This window comes from Anguilla rostrata, chromosome 2 (assembly GCF_018555375.3).
Source record: "Anguilla rostrata isolate EN2019 chromosome 2, ASM1855537v3, whole genome shotgun sequence".
Classification (NCBI taxonomy): domain Eukaryota; kingdom Metazoa; phylum Chordata; class Actinopteri; order Anguilliformes; family Anguillidae; genus Anguilla; species Anguilla rostrata.
The window spans coordinates 6,796,210-6,817,532 of record NC_057934.1 but is presented as its reverse complement, the minus strand read 5'-3'; the positions used below and the strand labels follow the sequence as shown (position 1 = coordinate 6,817,532).

Below are 21,323 nucleotides of genomic sequence, written 5' to 3'. Positions count from 1 at the left end.
TCCTGGACTAAATTGAGATTTGTATGGAGATTATCCATTCAAAATATAATTTAGTCTAGGACTAGGCTTAATCTGGGTCTGTGAAACTGGCCCCATGATTAAGAAGGTCTGGTGCTTAAGAGATCTGATTTAAATCCTATTGGGTTTGAGCCCACAGTCTGAGCAACGGCTTCTTGCATCAGCGCAGAATTAGATCGGCTAAGCTGCACTTAACTAATTGCTAATTCATATAATTATTTTTAATTACTCTTTTTCCTTTTCCCTCTTCCAAAAGGCAAAAGGCCACGAGGAGTGTGCTCATTATTTAGGCAATTCAGGAAATGGAGGGTTACAGTATTCTCTTAAACATATAAAGTTATGTACATTTTAAGGTTTATCTTTCATTTCATTTTGTGCTGTTCAGTGGAGTCTTTCAGCCGGAGAGAAATGACCATATTTGGAGCGGAGGCCCCCCCCCACTCACCGGAGCGGTGCAAAGCCAGCGCCGGCGCCCTGACGTCGTCGTAGGAACGGCCGTCGGTGATGACGATCATGATCTTGCGCTTGTTGGGCTTGGACTGGGCGAAGAGCTTCTGGGAGGCGTAGGCGATGGCGGCGCCCGTGCTGGTGCCGCCGCTCCAGTACTCGATGGCGCGGACGGCGTCCAGCAGCGCGGGCTTGGCGTCGTGCTGGCCCATGGCGAACTCCAGCCGCTGCTCGTACGTGTACTGCACCGCGCCCACGCGCGTGTCCGTGTCCGAGATCTCGAACTCCCGCGTGACGTTGGCCACGAACTGCAGCACGGTGCGGAAGTTTCCGGTGCCCACGCTGCTGGAGCCGTCGATGACAAAGGCGATGTCGTTGGCGTTCAGGCACGTCTTGCTGCACACCAGCCGGTCCGTGTCGCACACGCGCTTCACCAGCGGGCGGACCGCCGAGCGCAGGTCGAACCAGCTGGGCACCGGCAGCGCGAAGAAGCCGTTCGTCCGACACACGGCCTCCAGGGGGCGACAGAGGGAGAGGAAGATTAACGGCCAATCAAACCAATGCCTCATGGCTTTGACAGCCAATCCAGTCGGTCAGTTAATCAGGCAATCAATCAATCTCTCAGTCAAGTCAAATGATGGTATTGCTTAATCTTTATCATTAAAACATATTTTACATTTTTATATTAAATCTAATTGAATATTTTCTATTCTGGCCATCATGATTCAGAGAAATGACTCAGTACTGTAAACCACAGAGAGGTCAGTGTTTCCTGGAGGGCCACAGGGTCTGCTGGTTCTCATTGTTACTCAGCACTTTAATCGGTAAATTAAAGCAGCTGATTTCACAGATGATTAACTCCAGCCAGTCATTGATATTAAGGGGAAAAACAATGACCAGGAGACCCCGTGACTCTCCAGGACCAGGGTAAGGAAGCCCCAAGCTATTGTTTGCTTCCCTTTGGAAAGATCTAGTTCAGTGAATTAATCTGTGTCTGTCTCTCTCTCTCACCTTGTCCACAAAGTCGGCCTCCACCACGTTCAGCTTCTCCTTGTCGTCCGGTGCCTCGATGGTGACGAAGAAGATGTTGATGCCCGATTCGCGGGCCAGTCGGGACGCCTCCTCCACCCGGTCCGTGGGCCAGCCGTCCACCAGCACCACCACCACGTTCGGAGCCCCGCCCCGGTTACCGTTGCCGTCGGTGAAGTAGTGCTCGTTGATGTAGGAGAGTGCCTTACCTGTGAGAGCCACGAGAGGGCAGCATTGAGTCATAGTCATAGTCAAAGACAGACACACATACACACCTGCTTCCCCATCAATGCAGATGCATAGTATATAACAATGAATTGCAACCGTACTGAGTCCAATCATTCACTCTGCCATCCGTAATCTTCCCTTGGAAGAAAAGTTAACACCAGCAGTTTCCCTCCAATTAAATGTAAATTACGTTTTTTACTCTTCTTTTTCTATTAACGGTCTGCATGGTGGCCTGATTCAAATTAATTCCCCTCAATTTGCGGATTCACCACTCTCATTATCTGAACGGCAGGAAGCTATTTTATTTTTTGAACGAGTGATCTGGAACTTTCAGATAGTTGAATATTTTATAACTGTCAGTTGGTTGGAATATTTCAACACTGTTTGTTCTTCCTGACTCCCGTTTTCTCCCAGTTGGTGTGTTTGTGAAAGCACCACATAATGAATACTGAGAACACTCAGTGTCCCCACAAAAAGGGCGACTTTGGAGCCAGACGCCCAGCAATCCCATGATGCACTGCTTCATTATGTGTGTAGGTAAAGGGCTCCTCCTTTTAAACATAAATCACAAAATTACATTTTGAAACAGGAACCAGATGAGAGATTTTATTAATCAAATATTCCCTACCATTTTATCTGTTTTTGTGTTATAGTTTTGGTTTCCTTTAAGAAGGAAAACAAGAAACCCATTGAAAGGGGCAGTTCACCCAAAAATGAAATAAAGCCATGCCTTCAGTTATCCAGAGTACTATCTATCCATCCAGCTGTAGCAAGGGGTCTAGAAAACTTTACAAATCTCAGTGAAACTATCTGGATGGATAGATACCACTCTGTGTAAATGGAAGCACAGTTTTATTTCATTTTTGTGTGAACTGCCCCTTTGAAAAGTTCAGTTCAAACCTCCTCTTTTATTTTCTTTTATAAAATGTTTTTTTTTTTTGTATTTCTGTTTACCACAACAGAAGAACACACCAGGGGAAAGGTTCAATCAAATCATTTCCTGCAAAATGCTGCCGGGAAGTCTCCTGTTTTTCCGAGAATTCTAAGGGCACTCACCTTTGATGATTGGCTCAGAAGTAAACAGACCAAGGAGCAAACAGACTAATCGGTGCTGACGGAACACTGGTGTGCGAACCCAAGAGCCCTTCTTCAAGCTCGGAAAGGTATGCTTGCAGTCTGTAATTTTCGTTTTTGTGCGTAAAGCGGAGATTCACCGTTTCTTAGGGTTCGGGAGAAAGTGTACCGTGGTGGAAATGAAGCTTAAAAGGGTAATAATACCTGCTTTTCAGCTCACACACAGATGCTGGTTTGTAATGACCAAACCTGGGTCAGATGTGTATTTTAAAAACCTACTAGATTAGATTTAAACACTCCTGTAGATCCCAGAGAACTGTCAACGAAACATTTTAATAACCAAAATGTACAGTTATGTCAAAGAAGTACAAGATGTTTCTTTTAAAATTTCAGTTATCTGCAGGAATTTTACTGCTGTCAAGCAGTATTTAAAGTAGTTACTAAGGGTAGGGCTGGTAATTACCCCTAAACGAGACGGGTACTGCGGTCCCTGCTACTCACCCACATTTGAGAGCCCTCCCTTCTGGTTAATGTTGGCAATGGCAGCCGTCAGGTCTTGGGGGTTGGGGAAGGCCTTCAGGCCGATCTCCATCACAGGGTCGTCTCTGCCACAGGAGAAACGAACGCATAAAACACAACTAGTACTCAGGACTCCTTTAGTTATTGAAATGGATTAACTTTTTAGAAACCAGTAAAATATGAAAATGAGCTTGTAAGTTCCCTGGGCATTTTCATGGTGAAACATTTCACAAAGTTAATTAATTAATGGGAGAAGAAAAAAACATTTTTCTCCAAGTAGTAGAGTTGAAAATCTTTTTAAATTGCTGCCAATCAATGATGTCTAAAGGACTGAAATGTTGTTAAATACAGTATGTGACCCAGGGCCCTGTTTCATGAAGCAGGATTACTGAGCCAGCAGGATAACTGCACTGAGTAAAAGCCTGAACCCTCCCAAATCTGGACTATGGACTGAAGTAAAAAGAGCTGACTGGGTTTTCCTCAGCGCAGTTATCCAGCTAACTTACTAATTCTGCTTTGTGAAATGGCCCCCAGGTCTGCGTAAGATAACTAAATCCTACAGTAACAGTGTTGAGGCCTACGAACGTTCAGCATGCGTTTTGGGAGGAGGTGAGAGGTCGGCGCTGGTACCCGTATTGAACGATTCCCATCATGGGCCCGGCCACGCCCACATTAATGACCTGGGACACGGCGGACAGGAAGTCCCTCTGCATCCGGAAGCGCCGCCTCCCGATGCTCCAGCTGCCGTCCATCAGGAAGGCGATGTCCACCTTGCAGCCTGGAAACCGCCACGGCAACGGGAGGCGGTGGCCACGGCAACCGACACGCGGAGAAGAAGAAGAAGAAAGGAGACGCACCTCGTTAACGAGGGGAAACGTTCAGCCATCGGCCAGAAAGGAAAAACAGCACCGCCTCAGTCACACAGGAAACAAGGGTACGTACTTAATTAAGAGAAAGCGAGAGAAACAGGGAAGGTTAGAACCTCTTACTCGCTGTACATGTGGGTTAGAAAAATATTTAGCAATATTTCTGTTACATGTTCAGTATGTGTAATATGTATGTTGATACACAGTATGTCTTTCATACTGTATGTCAAAATTCAGCCCTTGCCACTTGCAAGAGCAACCTACACTTGGATAATTTTGATCATAGTTTATGGATACTTTTATTTGGAAGGTGTTTTCTATTTTTTTGTAACAAAACACATTTTCAAGCGTTGTTTTTCCATCCCAGCAACATGCTTTATGATAAAAACATTTCAACAGTAGGTCTCCTTCAGTGAGCGACAAAGGACAGAGAGAAACAGATCATAATGATGCTAATTCCGGTTATTACAATCACCTCAGAGTTTTGCACCCGCAAGTGAAAGACACGTTAGTATCAAACTAGCCATTTGTGTTTTTTTTGTTGTGCATTATCAATTATCTACTAGCTGTTTTTAATGATAACCGACAACAGAGGAACTCATGGTTTACTTGGAGGTATGTTAGAGAAGCTGTCACAGATTTTTGTGCACGGTCCAAACTTCACGGACTCACTTGGATCTCCCCGGGAAACCGGCTCCGGAATGTTCTGCAGCGGCTCATTCTCCGGCGTTCCGAACCCTGGAGACGGACAGTGGCGTTCCGATTAGCAGGGGGGAAAAAAAAAACAAAACAAAAAAAAACACATTCCTGTACCTTCACTTGAACTTGTCTAGGAACCATTATTGGCACTGCAAGTCTCTTTGTCAGGTCTTTTTGACTTGTACAACAAACGAGCCCTTTTGCAAAAATTTTTTTATTTTTAAAACCATGCTGAAGCTAACTAAGCCGCAAAACAAATTCTGCGCTGTGGTTAACCTCCTAAATCTATCTGAAGATAGACCCCCTATAATAACTGTACGTTCTTGTCCTGCAGCTCTGGGTATTATTAATAAAACTGGAACAGTATAAAAACCTAGCACATAGAAATTTGAAACACAGGGCCTGGTTACTACACCACAGCCCTACAGGTGGAGGCCAAAGCCATTCATCAAATTAGGAAACCAGGCAGATCACAGAAACTCTGAAGGGCAGACAATACATTTTTTGTCCCCTGTAAGGAACATACGTCTCTGTCTTAATCTCATTAACAAAATATTGGACTATGCTGACACCTACATTCAATAACAATAAAATGAATAATATTCTAGAAAATATTTTCACTGCAACATGTTGTTGCCATCCAAGACACTTGCATCATGTCAAAAAAACTAAAATACTTAACTTTTTTCTGTTAGGTCTCAAGGAGAATGTCTCACCTGTATTCAAAGGGTCACTTTCTGCTTTCCAGGCATCGATGGGCTTAACTGTTGAAAACAAGCACAATGTATCTGTTGCTAAACTGCTTCATCACTGGGCACGTACTGTACAGAAAATGAACTTTTTGGGGGAGGGGGGGGCTGTGAGGCTGTCATCTTTTCTGTAACTTCTAAAGCTACAACAGGCAGGGGGAGTGGGAGGGGGGTCTCTCTGGTACCTACATCTGGTGTGAGTCGTGTCGGGGAGTGGACTGCGGCCGGTGTCCGGTTCTCCTGCCCTTGGTTCTGAAATTAACACACGTGGTACAGTAGTTACCGAGGCCCCCCCCAAAACTGCCCGTTAAAACTCCAGTCGACATCCAATCGTCAAAAAGCACGACAGCACAGAAGACACACACACACACACACACACACACACACACACACACACACAAATAATAAGCAGCCATCTCCCGGCCAATGATTTTTGATGAATGGTCCAAAAAGGGGCCAGTCAGTGACTTAAAATGCAGAAGGCGCATTCAAAATGGTTTCTGTGTGGCTCGCAAACAAAACCGCCCTAATTTACAAGCTTCAGTCGTGCTCTGAGCAACAGTTTCGCTCCTATAATTTTCAAAAACAGACAGCCATAACATACTTATGTTTCTTTTGAAGGAGTCTGTTTCGAGGTCTGCTTTTTTGGTTCTACAATTTAGAATTTTTTTCAAGGGCATCACAACCACGATGCTAAAATTTGTTCTCCTTCTGCAATCGCAGTGCATTGTCATAAGTCTGGGTAAGAAAATAAATTTGTCCAATGGCAGAGTTCTCTACTGTTCTAAAATAACACTTCAAGGACAACCTCCAGGTTGCTAAGTCCCAAAGTAAAGAATAACTCAAGAAAACAAGGCAGATGAAAAACAAACAATAAAACTGCAGCAGTAGCGGGATAGCAATGGATTATGTGTCGTGACAGAAATACAATAATATTCAACTTTCCATGTGATTGAAATAAAACTTTAAATGAATAATTTATAATAATATGATGAAGATAATTATATTCTATATATAATTATCTATTATATCTTTATCTAAGGGTGATAGCCATCTACTATTTCCCTACTGAATGGGGAATGCAGGCGTTTCTGCAGCTAGTACCAGCATTCTCCAAACTGGTTCAGTCTCTTTCTTTTGTTTGATTTAAAATCCCAGTAATTTGTATAATTCAAGCTTTAGACAATAGCCATTCAAAATAGAACCATAGTTGCATTTCAGTACCTTTGTTTTTTTTTTTTACATAATAGTTTTGTTGTTGTTGTTGTTTTTATAGGTCTCATAAACTTTCACATTGTCAAAAAAGAAGCGAACATGAAACAGAAAGTTGACACATAACTTGTTAAACGTTCCACAGAAGTTAAAATAAATTTGTGTGGGACTTACGGAATGGTCCAAACCCGTAGTGCCAGTTTTCGTACTCCGGGACGTTCGGTCTGGGGTTCCGCTCTGGGACGAAACGGTGACAAGTTTAACGGGCACCGCCTTAGGCACCCAGGTGCACCCTGGGAAGGTTTTCTTTTCTACTTTACAGACAGACACTTTCCACTGCTGATCAAAGGACACTGTACCACTGTTAGACTGTGACATCAAACCTTTGAGTCTTTCCCAGTTCAGAAAGAAGTCACTTAAGCTTGCTAACTTACATGTACAGAGAATGATGTAAATAGTATAACTACTAATACGTTTTTTTTATTTCATCATGTAAATACTAATACATGTACATTCTGACACTTTGGCGGATTTCAGCTGCATATCAAATATCGCTGCATATAATCACAGTTATGAAGTCTCTCCCTGGCTTCGTACGCACACTGACAGCAGCCAAATCTGCTGCAGAGGAAGTAACTCTGTTGCAGTAACCTGCCTTTCCCATAGAGGGCGCCCTCCGCAGGTTGCTCGATGCTGTCTTACCTGCAGGCTCTGATGGTTCTGGTGCTCTCCACGTGTATCCAGTGTGACCAGTATCAGTACCTGGAGAGGGGGGTAAGCAAATTCAAGATCTCAGATTCAGATTTGAATTTAGAGTATGGAAACCATTTTATTATTATTATTATTATTATTATTATTATTATTATTATTATAAAAATCCGTTATTGTTATGATGATAATTATTATTATATTATAGTTATTGTGATTATTATTATGATTATTATTATTGCTGATAATTGTTTCATTTGTAAAATTCACCCCCAGTTTATCAGGAATTAATCCTCCATATTAAATAACAGGTCCTTGAATGTCTGTGTGAAATTTGTACAGATTTTAACTCGAGCAGAGTGCAGCCCCAGATACTTAAGAAGCAAGCCTTGAGGCACTATGCACACGCTCGGCTAATCTGTAACATTTATGGTTAAATTCAAAATTAGACACGATTGTCTAGTTTCACTGACTCAATTAAATTAATTGTCCAAGGATTGCTATCTTTTGTTTAATTAGAAAATTTGTGATTATTTTTTAAAATAATTTTTAAAAATCATTTAATTTCTTATTTTTATTTTTTAATTAAGGTTTTGGTTATGGCAGGTACCTGCAGGTGGTCTCGGAGCAGGGTACCAGTCTGGATACAGGTAAGAGGGAGGCGGCCACTCCCTACTCATAAAAGCTGCACAAGACAACAAAGTGGCTTTTACATTTGCACATTTACATTCAGATTCAGACACGTGGGTGACTATTCAAACTGACTTACCCGTCTTACTTTTTTAAATGTGCAATCCATTTAGATATTTATTAAAAACAATTTAGCTTAAATACTTTGCTCAATGGAATCAAGCCTGCAACAACCCTTGCATTACAAGCCCAGCTCAGAAATATACTGCGCTGCCATTCGTATGCTGGGTTTTTCAAGAGCAAGCATCTGAGGATGTGGTTTTAAGAGAACAGCAAGAGAGTTTCTGAAGTGTTCCATGTTCAGAAATATGCTCCTTTGGTCATTTTGTCAGACCCACTTTAAGAAGTCTGCAAAATGGAAAAAAAATTATTTTATTTTTTATAACAGGTATTTTTCTCCTGTTTGTATCTGTCATCAGTTGAGTTCTTTTTCTTGTTCTGTTTATGAAACCAAGGCCTGGATTCAATTAACATTTCTCCTCCATCTTATGACCCACAGTTAAGTTTGTTTGCTTTGAAAAACAGTAACAATTTCGCTTAATTGTAAGTCATTTTAATTGTCAGAGTGAAGGAGAAATGTTGAATTGAATTGAATACAGGCTTAAGTGTTAACTGATTCAGACCCAAGAAACCAAGTGAAATGAGTTGTAGTATCTGAGTAATCCATTGCTTTAACAGATAAGTTAAGTGTAGAGTAACAATGAAAACCAGCAGAACCTTCAGCCCTGCTCTAGCGTAACTTTAAAACTGTAAAATGTTAACTAAACCTCCTTGTCTCACGTACAGTGGATCTACGGACAACACAGATCACAATTTTTAATGAAGCATTTTTCCGAGCTGTTGGGGTATAATGCAGAACACTAGAATGACAACTGGGAGGAATGCAATGCGGTTAATGGTCAGCAGGGACAGCCGATGTTGCTAGAAAGAGTTCTGTAGAGAGTCACAGATCGCACTAGCGATGGGCCATGTCCAAAAGCCTCAAATTCCTCCATTTTTTTTTTTTAACAGAGACCACAGTCACCTCAGGCATTCATCGCCAGTGACCGACTGTCAAACAACAGGAAACTAAAGCAACCGTGCCGAAATTTTTAAAAAATAAAACTGCCTTCGCAGCATAACAGAAATAGATCTGCTGTATGGACACTGCACTTTACCAAGCACCTTTTTCCGGCTCTCACCAACTACAAGGTACATACACGGCCATTTTACTGGGGCCTTCACCCACCCTGCTAGCTTTTTAAAGGATTTTAATGAGGCGGTTAGAAAAACGAGACCTGGAGACTGATCTTAATTACACGGAGCGAACGTTTAATGTAGCAGGATTTCAAAGAGCGCCATTTCAAAAACACTACTGTGCTCTCGTGCGAAAGGACAAAAATTCTGGGCAGCGGCAGGCTCCACAACTGAAGCGAAGCTGTTCAATTCAGTTCAGTTCAATTGGGTATACTGGGTATGCTTTTTACAGAGACAATCTCACACAGAGATGCATTACAGAGGAAACAGAAAGGGAAAATTGGGCAAACGCCAGACCAGGAACCCTCAAAAAGCAACCAATTGAGGTTTAAAAAAAAAAAAAAAAAAAACCTCCCCAGTGGGAAGCAAAACACTCAGACGTAGGCGAGAAAAAAAAAAGCTCCCCAACGGGAGTTGCAGGGGGAGGGAAAGAGTGAAATAACCACTTTATATCACACAAATACATGGAATTCTAGCGCAATAAGAGCACACTGGCGGCTGCTCTTAGCACTTACGTGGGCTGGGCAGCTCTGCTTGGGCACCCCTCTCTGGTGCTGCAGCCTGTAATCTGTTATACACTGGGAGACAGAGGGGAAGCTATCAGCTCTCCTGTGAGCACCGCTGTCCAACTAACACGGCTACTTTCATAAGACCCATTCTGCAGGATACAATGTCTTCGAAAAGCATTCAGACCCCTTCAGACCTACAGCCATATTAAATTGATTAAATTCACTTATATTCACTTATGTACACACAATACCCCAAAATGATAAAGCGAAAATAGGTTTTTAGAAATTTTTGCAAATTCATTAAAAATAAAAAACTGAAATAGAAAAGGGGTCTGAATATTTTCTGAAGGCATTGTATAAACAGTACATATTTAACCAAGGCTTGGGCCAAATGTGCATTTCAAATACTTTTAACTCTTTAGATGCTTGTGAGATCTAAAGTTAGAAGTGCTTGTGAGACCCCTGCAATTCCCTGAAAATGTTTGTCAAAACACGTTACTAACCAAAATGTGACATCGTCTGGAAAAATAATTTGCATTGAATGTTAGGTGAAACTATTACGTTTACGTTACGTAAAAATAATATATAAATATCACCTGGGTAAAATATGTATTTGAAATGCATATCTGCACTCATGCAGGTCCTTCAAAATCTTCTTCAAAACATGTTACTAATCAAAATGTATACAAAGTACTGGAAGTGCTGTTTCTTGCAGAGCTGTCCAGAATGTGCCGGAATGTTACCTGGGACAGAAGAGGTTCCCGTGTGCCTCCTGAGGGCGGACTGGGGGTCCTGTCTGTTCATACCTGTGGAATGCACACACACATACGCGGGATGGAGAAAGGACCGAATGTACCCGTCGGGTTGTTCCTGCAGCTAGAAGTAAACTGAAGGAAACGGTGTCTGTGCTGTTTTCTGAGAGCAGTGATGGTGTGGACGGTCATCATACCTTGAGCTGGCCACTGCACGGGTAAGCTTAGGGTCCGCCCTGAGAGAGAGAGAGAAAGAAAGAGAGTATTTGGGTATATTAGTCCAGACATGGACACAGATCGATAAAAAGTTTAATTGAAATTTAAATGGGGAAAAATCTGCCCAAGAACATTTTTAAAAAATCTATCTGTCACTATCTGCCGACAATAGAAATAGCAAAAAGCAGATAATAGAAACACACAAGTCATGTGTGCTTATACCCAACTTCATGAGATACTGCTCCTAAGATGTTGCTACGCCTGAAGGCATAGAGGGGAGATTCCTGTTTAATGTGAAAAGTATATACATTCATGCTTTTTCCAAGTTGCAAAATCTTCAAGATTTCAACTATCAACTAACATTTTATTTGAGAAATGTGGCAGGTTAGTACATATTTTTTCAGGTTTTTCTTAAAAGAGAAAAGCCATTACTATGTTCACCTTGCTTTTATGTCCCATAGTTTTTTGCCAAGTCTTTGAGATTTAGATTGTGGTGAAGGTTTGATGGGAATTGTATTTAAATTCTAAATTGGAAGACCAGTTTTGCAGAGCACGAGAGCATTTAGGAAAAGTTTATTTTATATAAAAAGAATCCATCTATATTTGGTTGGAATTCCACCACAATAAACATAAGTAGCAACATAGGGATTTAATTGAGTGAGGTGAACATTTCCTTTAAACTTCTTGGGACAGAATAAACTGTACGCTCTTTCATTTAACACCATTTAAGAGACTGAGTGGTTTTGGAAACCGAGCGGAGAAACCTTGTTTTTGCTGTTGTTGCAGAAGTGCTGTAGCTAGTCATTGCATGGTGGTTAAAAAGACTGACATCTTAAAGAGAAGGTTTTAACTTGCAGCCACGCTGGACGACCCAGTCTATTTCAGAACATAAGAAATGTCAAACTCTGGGGACAGACTTTTATTTTCAAACACTATATTCAAGTCTAAGATAAATAAAAGAACTGAGAAATAAAACGGATCTAAACATGAAAAACAGACAAACATCACTCCCCAAGGAATAGGGCATTGTTAAAAACGACAACAGCCCAAACAAAGAAATTATAAAATAACGTAAACGTTCATTGCTACATTCTATTGTTCGATCTGTTATCATGAAGGTAAGTGAAGGTGTTCAATAGAGTTTAAGAGATTCAGAAATGTTCTTTTGGGGTGATTTCAAAACACACTTTCGGATCCCTGAGAATATTCAAATAAACATCCTACCAAAGTATAGTATATACCAAAGTACCATACCATACCATAAACCAAAGTATAGTATATAAAATAAACACTTAGCTCTGATTTTTTTTTCCTTTTAAAATGGTCAGTAAGCTGCAGAAATATGCTACTGGAATAAAGTTCAGATCCACACTGTCCTGGGAGGGAGTGACCGAACAGAGCAGGTGAACAGGTAGGCCCAGGAAAGCGTCCTCCCGCTGTCTGCACCTGGCCCCGCCCACACCTGGCCACACTCACCTGCGCGGGGCGTGGCCGCCATCCCACCAGCGTACGGGTGACTGCTCCCTGGGATGAGAGACGGAGGGTCACGGTTTAATAGGGCGTTCAGGGCCGATCTCACAGACACATATTAAGCTTAGTTCTGGACTAAATTGAGTTTTGCATGGAAAATTTAATTTAACTTTGGGTGTCTTGTGACACGGGCTGAAGAGCATTGACGAGATGCTCATTACGAGTTGTAACGTCAGTGGTTCAAATCATGCTGCGTGACCCTCTGTCAAATGTCTCTTCCTCTCTCTCGCTGCCCATTCTTCCTGTCTCTCTACACGGTCCTGTCCGATCAGCTGAAAAAGCCATAAAATATATATATATATTTTTAAAGTAAACTGAATTTTGTCTAGGACTATCTGTGTCTGTGACTGTCTCGGACGTGTGGATTGCACATATGTTTATGTTTAAGGTGAACCTGAGCTTGTATTTTATTGCTCCAGAGATTCCTGGCCAGGTAATTAAATGGTTCCCTGCAGGTTCCGCAGACAGGGCTGTTAGTAAAAGTGTAAAAGCCTGCTCCCCGGCATGTACCATCGTCCCGGACTTTGTAGACGGCAGCGTGCGGATTGACTGTGGGGAGGGGGCTGCTGGGGGCAACCCCAAGACCATCGCTGGTAGTGGGAGGGGTGGTTGTGGTTGGCTCGGCGACCGTTGGCTGGACGATGGTTTCCGAGGGAACCTCAGCCTCTCTGAGCTCTACATGAGGGAGAAGAGTGAGAGAACACTCAGTAACGTTTTCAGTAACATCTTTTACAGCATCCCACGACTGGGTAGATGTTCATGGATATCTAAAGAAGAAGAACGCTGTGGTGTGGAAGCTGTAATCAGAGCAACACTTAACTGCAACATGGTCAGGATCTCGCCTCAGCTACACAGCTGTGGCAAGCAAATGAGTCTAAACCTTTCTAAAAATAAAGTGAACCTTGCTTCACTTTTTTTAAGAAGGAACACACCGCTAAAGCTGTGGAGTGCAGAGCTGTTTCTCTGTCAAACAGTGCTCACATATGAAGCTTAAAATATCCACTCCATCTGCACACTGATGCAAAAAAATTGTCGATACATTAAATGATTATTTTTGGCAGGTACTGGAATTTTATCAAGATTGCCTTTGGTTTGCTTGAATGTTCACTGATTTGTATGAATGGGCACTGGATTAAATATGTATTATGTATGACAAAGACACCCTGCTTTCACTCTGGGCTTTTCTGATGTACAATCAACAGGTTTCATTCTTTTAACAACTTTTGTATGAAAGCAAAAAAATATATATATATATAAATAATGTATCAATCAATGTATGGACTCACCAAGGCAACAGAATTGCAATTACTGTCTGATAAAAGTCTCCTCTCCTCTCACCTGTTGAAACTGAAGTTTGGCGTGTGGGAGTGTAGTCCAGCGTAGACGGATACAGGACTCCCTTCCTTGGCTTTCCGACTGTAAAAGACGACCATGACCACAACCACAACAAGCTGAGGTCTGCTACTGGATGATCTGCTGTACCACATCTCAAAGTCATTCCTGACCTCCTGGAACCCATGTTAAATGTATTTTCGTATTTATGATCACTTTTATACTCTTAAAGCGCCCACAGGCACAAAGAACTATAATGATAATGAAATAAAAATGTATTGGTTGTTTCCCTTTTTTGGGAAAGTTGTTTGGGCCTGGAGTATACTGTATAAATAAAGTTTTATTTTACAATAAAATCAAATGACATCTTTCCACTTTAAATGCATTGAAGTTTCTGCGCAACAACTATGAAAAGGATAGCCACAGGCAGCAACTGCCAGATTCCATGCAACTGTTTTGTTGTCCACATGCTCTTACTGATGGGATGGACTACATCATTCTATGATCAATGTGATGTCGCAGTAATTTTAAATATTTAATTTTGGGTTTCTGTAAATTTGCCTCTGTACAGGACCACCTTGCCTGTTTTTTTTGGCAGAGCAAGTTTCTGGACATAGAATTTGTTATGATCACATGTACCCTACAAGTGTGTGCAACAGTACAGGAAGTCTGTGAACAAATGTTTAATTTAAATGACATTTTTGTATTCAGTGTTAGAAATGACCATGAATTAACACTACTTTAAGCATGGAAAATGTCAATTCCAGTCATTTGGGTAAACATGTCCACAAAGGTATGAGTTATTTCATCAAACTGATTGATGAGTTTCAAGCATTAATGTGGAAAAGCCATTGGACATCCTTTGACAAAACCAGAACAAAAGGAAAACCAGGTAGGTCTACAGATACAACACACGGAATGTTCTGCGACTTTGTCCTCTTAAATGTATTCACTTAAAATAAACATATTTAAGGTAAATATACAAACATAGGAATAGGAATAGATAGGAAATCATGTTTATTTAACAACCGGAGTGAAATAAATGAATATAAATGTGTTTTAAGGAAATATGCCTTTCACTGGAAATAAAAAATATATAAGACTATAGTCTTATGTCCAAAATGTGATAAAATAGCAAAAATACTTAAAATGGGATATTTAAATCTAGATGGATAGGAAATCGTGTTTATTTAACTACCACAGTGAAATAAATGAATATAAATGTATTTTAAAAAATATGTTGAAATATGCCTTTCACTGGAAATAAAAAATATATAAGACTATAGTCTTATGTCCAAAATGTGATAAAATAGCAAAAATATTTAAAATGGGATATTTCAATTTAGATGGATAGGAAATCATGTTTATTTAACAACCACAGTGAAATAAATGAATATAAATGTGTTTTAAGAAATTTATAAGGAAATATGCCTTTCACATGATAAATAAAACACAAATAAAATATAAGACTATAGTCTTATGTCCAAAATGTGATAAAATAGCAAAAATATTTAAAATGGGATATTTCAATTTAGATGGAAGGAAATCGTGTTTATTTAACTACCAAGTGAAATAAATGAATATAAATGTGTTTTAAAAATATTGAAATATGCCTTTCATTGGAAATAAAAAATATATAAGACTATAGTCTTATGTCCAAAATGTGATAAAATAGCAAAAATATTTAAAATGGGATATTTCAATTTAGATGGATAGGAAATCATGTTTATTTAACAACCACAGTGAAATAAATGAATATAAATGTATTTTAAAAAATATATGTGAAATATGCCTTTCACTGGAAATAAAAAATATATAAGACTATAGTCTTATGTCCAAAATGTGATAAAATAGCAAAAATATTTAAAATGGGATATTTCAATTTAGATGGATAGGAAATCGTGTTTATTTAACTACCACAGTGAAATAAATGAATATAAATGTATTTTAAAAAATATGTTGAAATATGCCTTTCACTGGAAATAAAAAATATATAAGACTATAGTCTTATGTCCAAAATGTGATAAAATAGCAAAAATATTTAAAATGGGATATTTCAATTTAGATGGATAGGAAATCGTGTTTATTTAACTACCAGAGTGAAAAAATAAATGAATATAAATGTGTTTTAAAGAAATTTATAAGGAAATATGCCTTTCACTGGAAAATAAAAAATATATAAGACTATAGTCTTATGTCCAAAATGTGATAAAATAGCAAAAATATTTAAAATGGGATATTTCAATTTAGATGGAGAGGAAATCGTGTTTATTTAACTACCAGAGTGAAATAAATGAATATAAATGTGTTTTAAGAAATTTATAAGGAAATATGCCTTTCACTGGAAAATAAAAAATATATAAGACTATAGTCTTATGTCCAAAATGTGATAAAATAGCAAAAATATTTAAAATGGGATATTTCAATTTAGATGGATAGGAATCTGTTTATTTAACTAACCACAGTGAAATAAATGAATATAAATGTATTTTAAAAAATATGTTGAAATATGCCTTTCACTGGAAATAAAAAATATATAAGACTATAGTCTTATGTCCAAAATGTGATAAAATAGCAAAAATACTTAAAATGGGATATTTTAATTTAGATGGATAGGAAATCATGTTTATTTAACAACCAGAGTGAAATAAATGAATATAAATGTGTTTTAAGAAATTTATAAGGCAATATGCCTTTCACTGGAAAATAAAAAATATATAAGACTATAGTCTTATGTCCAAAATGTGATAAAATAGCAAAAATATTTAAAATGGGATATTTCAATTTAGATGGATAGGAAATCGTGTTTATTTAACTACCACAGTGAAATAAATGAATATAAATGTGTTTTAAAAAATATGTTGAAATATGCCTTTCACTGGAAATAAAAAATATATAAGACTATAGTCTTATGTCCAAAATGTGATAAAATAGCAAAAATATTTAAAATGGGATATTTCAATTTAGATGGATAGGAAATCATGTTTATTTAACAACCACAGTGAAATAAATGAATATAAATGTGTTTTAAGAAATTTATAAGGAAATATGCCTTTCACTGGAAATAAAAAATATATAAGACTATAGTCTTATGTCCAAAATGTGATAAAATAGCAAAAATATTTAAAATGGGATATTTCAATTTAGATGGATAGGAAATCGTGTTTATTTAACTACCACAGTGAAATAAATGAATATAAATGTGTTTTAAAAAATATGTTGAAATATGCCTTTCACTGGAAATAAAAAATATATAAGACTAAAGTCTTACGTCCAAAATGTGAACAAAATGGCAAAAATATTTAAAATGTGATATTTTTATTCAGATGAATAGGACATCCTGTTTATTTAACAACCAGAGTGAAATAAATGAAAATAAATGTGTTTTAAGAAATTTATGAGGAAATATGCCTTTCACTGGAAAATAAAACATATATAAGACTAAAGTCTTATGTCCAAAATGTGAAAAAATGGCAAAAATATTTAAAATGGGATATTTCAATTTAGATGGATAGGAAATCGTGTTTATTTAACTACCAGAGTGAAATAAATGAATATAAATGTGTTTTTAAAAATATGTTGAAATATGCCTTTCACTGGAAATAAAAAATATATAAGACTATAGTCTTATGTCCAAAATGTGAAAAAATGGCAAAAATATTTAAAACTGGATGTTTTAATTTAGTTGGATAGGAAATTGTGTTTATTTAACCACCACAGTGAAATCAATGTTTTAAGAACTTTATGTTGAAATATGCCTTTCACTGGAAATAAAAAAATACATAAGACTAAAGTAAACATTGTCATGTTATTTTTCATAGTCGTGGTCATCATTCTTTGAGAAAACAAGCCTTTGCACCAGTGGCTCCTGGCCCTGTTCCTGGCGACCTACCGTATTGTAGATTTTTATTTCAGCACTACTGTTTGTTAGGGCTGGGGTGAAAACCTACAGGACAGCAGATACTCGTGTCAGGACAGTGAGGAGACAGGGCTGACCTGACACGTTGAAGGACTCCCTCCATTTGGGCAGAGAGAGGGAACGTATGCCGTGAGAGAAGCTGCCCTTGTAGGAAGACTGCCCCGCCATTTTGCTCACGATCACCTTCCCGCCCTTGTTGGTGATGACACCGCTGAAAGAGAACCCAACCGTCCTTGACGACCAACTCAAGGGAGAGGCCACCACAGGATTCCATCGCTATAGCCTGGCATTGCTCATTAGTGCAATGATCTATGCTAGAGGCTACTTAAGTCCATTAGCTCTTTAGATGCTGGTAATATGTTTTTTTTTTTTTTTTTTTAAACAAACTGAAACAAACTTGGGGCAATAATACAAATCACTAAATTGAGGTAGGGGTGGTGATATCAGTGGTTCACAGAAAAGTATTCACGCATTACAGTGCATTCGTTGATAGAGCTGCATAGTCTTTATACACAAAGAGAAACTCCTGTGGTTCTAAGAATTTAAGTCTGACGGGTGCTTTGACTCAGTAGCGCCCCCCTCTGGTGTCACCTGTGGATGGCGGCATTGCAGATGCTGGAGATGGAAGCGAAGGTCCCCGAGCCATACACCGGCTGCTTGGTCTCCCTGCAGTTGACGGGACACTTCGCAATGAATTCTGGGAGGTTGACCTTCCCAGCCCGGACATCACACTCAATGAGTGGCACAACTGGGTGGAAAGAGAGGGTCAAGTGGCAGACGTGTCAGTCAAGACGCTTGGTTGCCATAGTAACGGATGTTGGTCAGATGGCACTTGGCGCTCACACTAACATGGCCACAAAATTAAATGCAAACAACATTAAAAGCACTTAAAAACGAGACCATACACGCAATTATGATCTGTGCTAAATGCAATACTGTGCAGCGAATTAATTTAAATGAGAAAAACAGCAAACAGACAGAGCAAATGGAAGTGGCAGTCTTCCTGCTTTCATAGAAGTGCATGGAGGAGCTGAGCATTATGGGATTTTCTGGGCGTGAAATCGGAAATCATCTCAACGTGTTTACCTCTGATGCCTGATTACCTAATTTGTCCTAATTGTTTATACAAAACAGCAACATTTTTTGCCAGAATTCTAAACGGCTCTCTCTGCAGTGCAGCCTTTTGTGCTGTGTGCTGGTATTCCCAAACCAGACCGTCACAGAGAAAGTTATTTGTGGTGTAGAACATGTATGGACAGGTACAAACGTTCTGCTCTAAAAACACACGGCACATAACACAGAACAGAAGTGATGTCACTGTCTCTGCATTAGTTTCAGAAAGACACACATCGTCAGATTACAGAAGCTTGGATTTGGGCAGACACCGTCCAAGGCTTTCTTGCTCTCTTAAATAATTCATAACAGAACAAACATGATTTGTCCCTGCTTCACTTTCACTATATCTTTAGACCATTACATTACATTACATTACAGGCATTTGGCAGACGCTCTTATCCAGAGCGACGTACAACAAGTGTATAACCATAACCAGGAACAAGTATGACGAAACCCCTAGAGAGAATAGACCATAGTTTTTAGTGTGGAAGTTGGGGGGAACTGTGTTTGTTTTTTCTCACCTTGTTTTGGCTTCTTGTTCGGTCGAGCCCTGGTGCTAATCACTAGCAGCAAAGCTAGGAGAGAAGGAAGCAAAGTTCATACCCATATGCATCACACCTAATCACCTCACTGCAAAAAAAAGCCCAAAAAACAAAGTCGATCTCAACAAGCATTTTAATCTCATATGATCACTTTAAATCATTTTTTTTTGCTGAATAAGACAAACATATTGCTAATGTGGTGAAACAATTTGATTAATTCAACGATTTGCCGACGGGGTAACACAATTTCACTTGCCAAGCAAACAGTAGCTTAAAATGAGATCATATTTTCCACTCATTTTTTTTTTTCCCCCACTTGTTAAGACTGCCTTTTTGCAGTGCTGAGCACAAATTATGAAGTCATATCAGGGTTATTGTTAGGTTAGGGTTAGATTAGGTCATTTCAATTTTAGTTCCATCAGCTCCATTTCAGAAACTAACTGCAACCCGTCATGTCCTATGCATGATTCATTCAACAAATTAATTAATGATGTTAATTAATTACTTAATTTTCAGAACTGGCAGACCTAAAATTGAATTGTTCCCAAGTTTGGCTCATCTGAATATTATCAGTAGGCGGATTTTATTTTATTTTTTGCATGAGATAAGTTCAGTCGGAGACAACCTGATGTGGCTACACTGATGATAACGACCATCCTGCAGAAAGGGTCAACCCAGATAACAGAGAGTCCCAAGACCACCTCTCCAGCGCAGACATTTCTGAGGAGTGAGGCCAAGGTGAAGACGGCCTTCGCGCGCATGTCTGGTGACATCACGGCTCGTGGATCCTTTTCCGCTGACAGATTATTTATGTTCCCGCCATCGATCCTCAGGGCAGGTTCAGCGGCAGTTCGTAGACTGCTCCGGGTGCGTTCTCTCGAACATTACGTCTGTTTTTCCGCGCCGTGCCACCTGCCTGCACCCCGAACAGCCACGTCCATAGAGCAGACGCTACCCTGAGACTCGTCTCTCCGAATTAAAACTTAATACACAGTAGGCGTGGGGGAAGAAGAACAAACAACGATCTCATTCTGTGGCTAATAAGTGCTTGTTTTCCATCCTGATAGAATATCTCTGCACTGATTGGACAATCTCATTCCATGGCTTCTAGTAAACATTTGTACTCTTTCCTGATAGAATAGCACTGCACTGATTGGACAATCTCATTCCGTGGCTTCTAATAGATGTTGGTATTCCTTCTCAATCAAATGTTACCGCACTGATTGGAAGACCTAGTTCTACAATACTTGGGTGGCATGGTGCATGTTACTGCTACCTCGTAAGGAGGTTCTGGGTTCGAGTCCTCGGCGGCCTGGGTCCTCTCTATTTGGAGTTTGCACGTGTGCGTAAGTTTCTTCCAGGTAATCTGGTTTCCTCCCACGATCCAAAGACATATAGCCCAGGGACTACAGATGAAAATTAGCCTCCCTGGCTAACTCTGGCACATCTACAGAAATGTTATCAAAAGACATTTCTCTTGCCATATAAGTCTGATAAATTAATTAAAATGTTGAGAGTGTGTATCCACGGGTCACAGTTCAAATCCTGTCCATTATTTGGAAGACACATCAGTAAACTTCCTGTAGAATGTCAATCATTTTATTAATATTTTTAATTCATATTCAGACCATATTTTCTTTAGTAAGATTCAATTGAATATTCTCAGCAATCTGAAGCTGTTTTTTCAGCAAAGAGTTGAATAATTCAAATGCTGAATGTACAAAGCAACATTGATGGTTTTAAATAAACTATAACAGCATTTAAATAGTGTCCAACATGGACCACAAGTAAACTATTACAGTTTTACATTAATAATTTTTCTGGGTGCTTGTGTAACCCGGTCTGGTATACAAGGACACAGATAGATTTTAATGAGAACACCAGTCAAGCTAACAAAGAAGATGTGTGCTCTGTTATGGCTTGTGCCAGGTA

General features: G+C 39.3%; 1 protein-coding gene and 1 long non-coding RNA gene across 5 annotated transcripts in view; one reads left to right on the top strand and one right to left on the bottom strand.

The window, feature by feature from the left end:
* The window catches only part of LOC135244621 (vitrin-like), a 28,363-nt gene that overhangs the window by 1,391 nt on the left and 5,649 nt on the right, over nucleotides 1-21,323 (bottom strand). For 2 of the 3 annotated variants that reach the window (XM_064317067.1, XM_064317077.1), the window contains exons 3-21: nucleotides 19,371-19,424; nucleotides 18,325-18,481; nucleotides 17,811-17,944; nucleotides 13,821-13,898; nucleotides 12,993-13,157; nucleotides 12,429-12,476; nucleotides 10,934-10,972; nucleotides 10,728-10,790; nucleotides 9,991-10,053; nucleotides 8,160-8,234; nucleotides 7,544-7,603; nucleotides 7,016-7,078; nucleotides 5,819-5,881; nucleotides 5,597-5,644; nucleotides 4,854-4,919; nucleotides 3,946-4,093; nucleotides 3,298-3,401; nucleotides 1,477-1,703; nucleotides 464-977 (exon numbers count right to left, since the gene is read on the bottom strand). In XM_064317067.1, coding sequence (XP_064173137.1) covers nucleotides 464-977; nucleotides 1,477-1,703; nucleotides 3,298-3,401; nucleotides 3,946-4,093; nucleotides 4,854-4,919; nucleotides 5,597-5,644; nucleotides 5,819-5,881; nucleotides 7,016-7,078; nucleotides 7,544-7,603; nucleotides 8,160-8,234; nucleotides 9,991-10,053; nucleotides 10,728-10,790; nucleotides 10,934-10,972; nucleotides 12,429-12,476; nucleotides 12,993-13,157; nucleotides 13,821-13,898; nucleotides 17,811-17,944; nucleotides 18,325-18,481; nucleotides 19,371-19,424 — 2,169 coding nt within the window. The remainder of the gene's footprint in view (nucleotides 1-463; nucleotides 978-1,476; nucleotides 1,704-3,297; nucleotides 3,402-3,945; nucleotides 4,094-4,853; nucleotides 4,920-5,596; nucleotides 5,645-5,818; nucleotides 5,882-7,015; nucleotides 7,079-7,543; nucleotides 7,604-8,159; nucleotides 8,235-9,990; nucleotides 10,054-10,727; nucleotides 10,791-10,933; nucleotides 10,973-12,428; nucleotides 12,477-12,992; nucleotides 13,158-13,820; nucleotides 13,899-17,810; nucleotides 17,945-18,324; nucleotides 18,482-19,370; nucleotides 19,425-21,323) is intronic. The other variant, XM_064317085.1, reaches the window with a different exon arrangement.
* LOC135244637 (uncharacterized) lies at nucleotides 1,835-13,389 on the top strand. 2 transcript variants are annotated; one of them, XR_010327023.1, is made up of 7 exons: nucleotides 1,835-2,259; nucleotides 2,685-2,885; nucleotides 5,629-5,698; nucleotides 7,550-7,615; nucleotides 8,156-8,199; nucleotides 9,251-10,954; nucleotides 12,281-13,389. It is a non-coding gene; the product is annotated as an uncharacterized LOC135244637 (long non-coding RNA). The 2 variants fall into 2 exon arrangements; XR_010327024.1 differs by lacking the exon at nucleotides 12,281-13,389 and having other exon boundaries at nucleotides 8,140-8,199; nucleotides 9,251-12,248.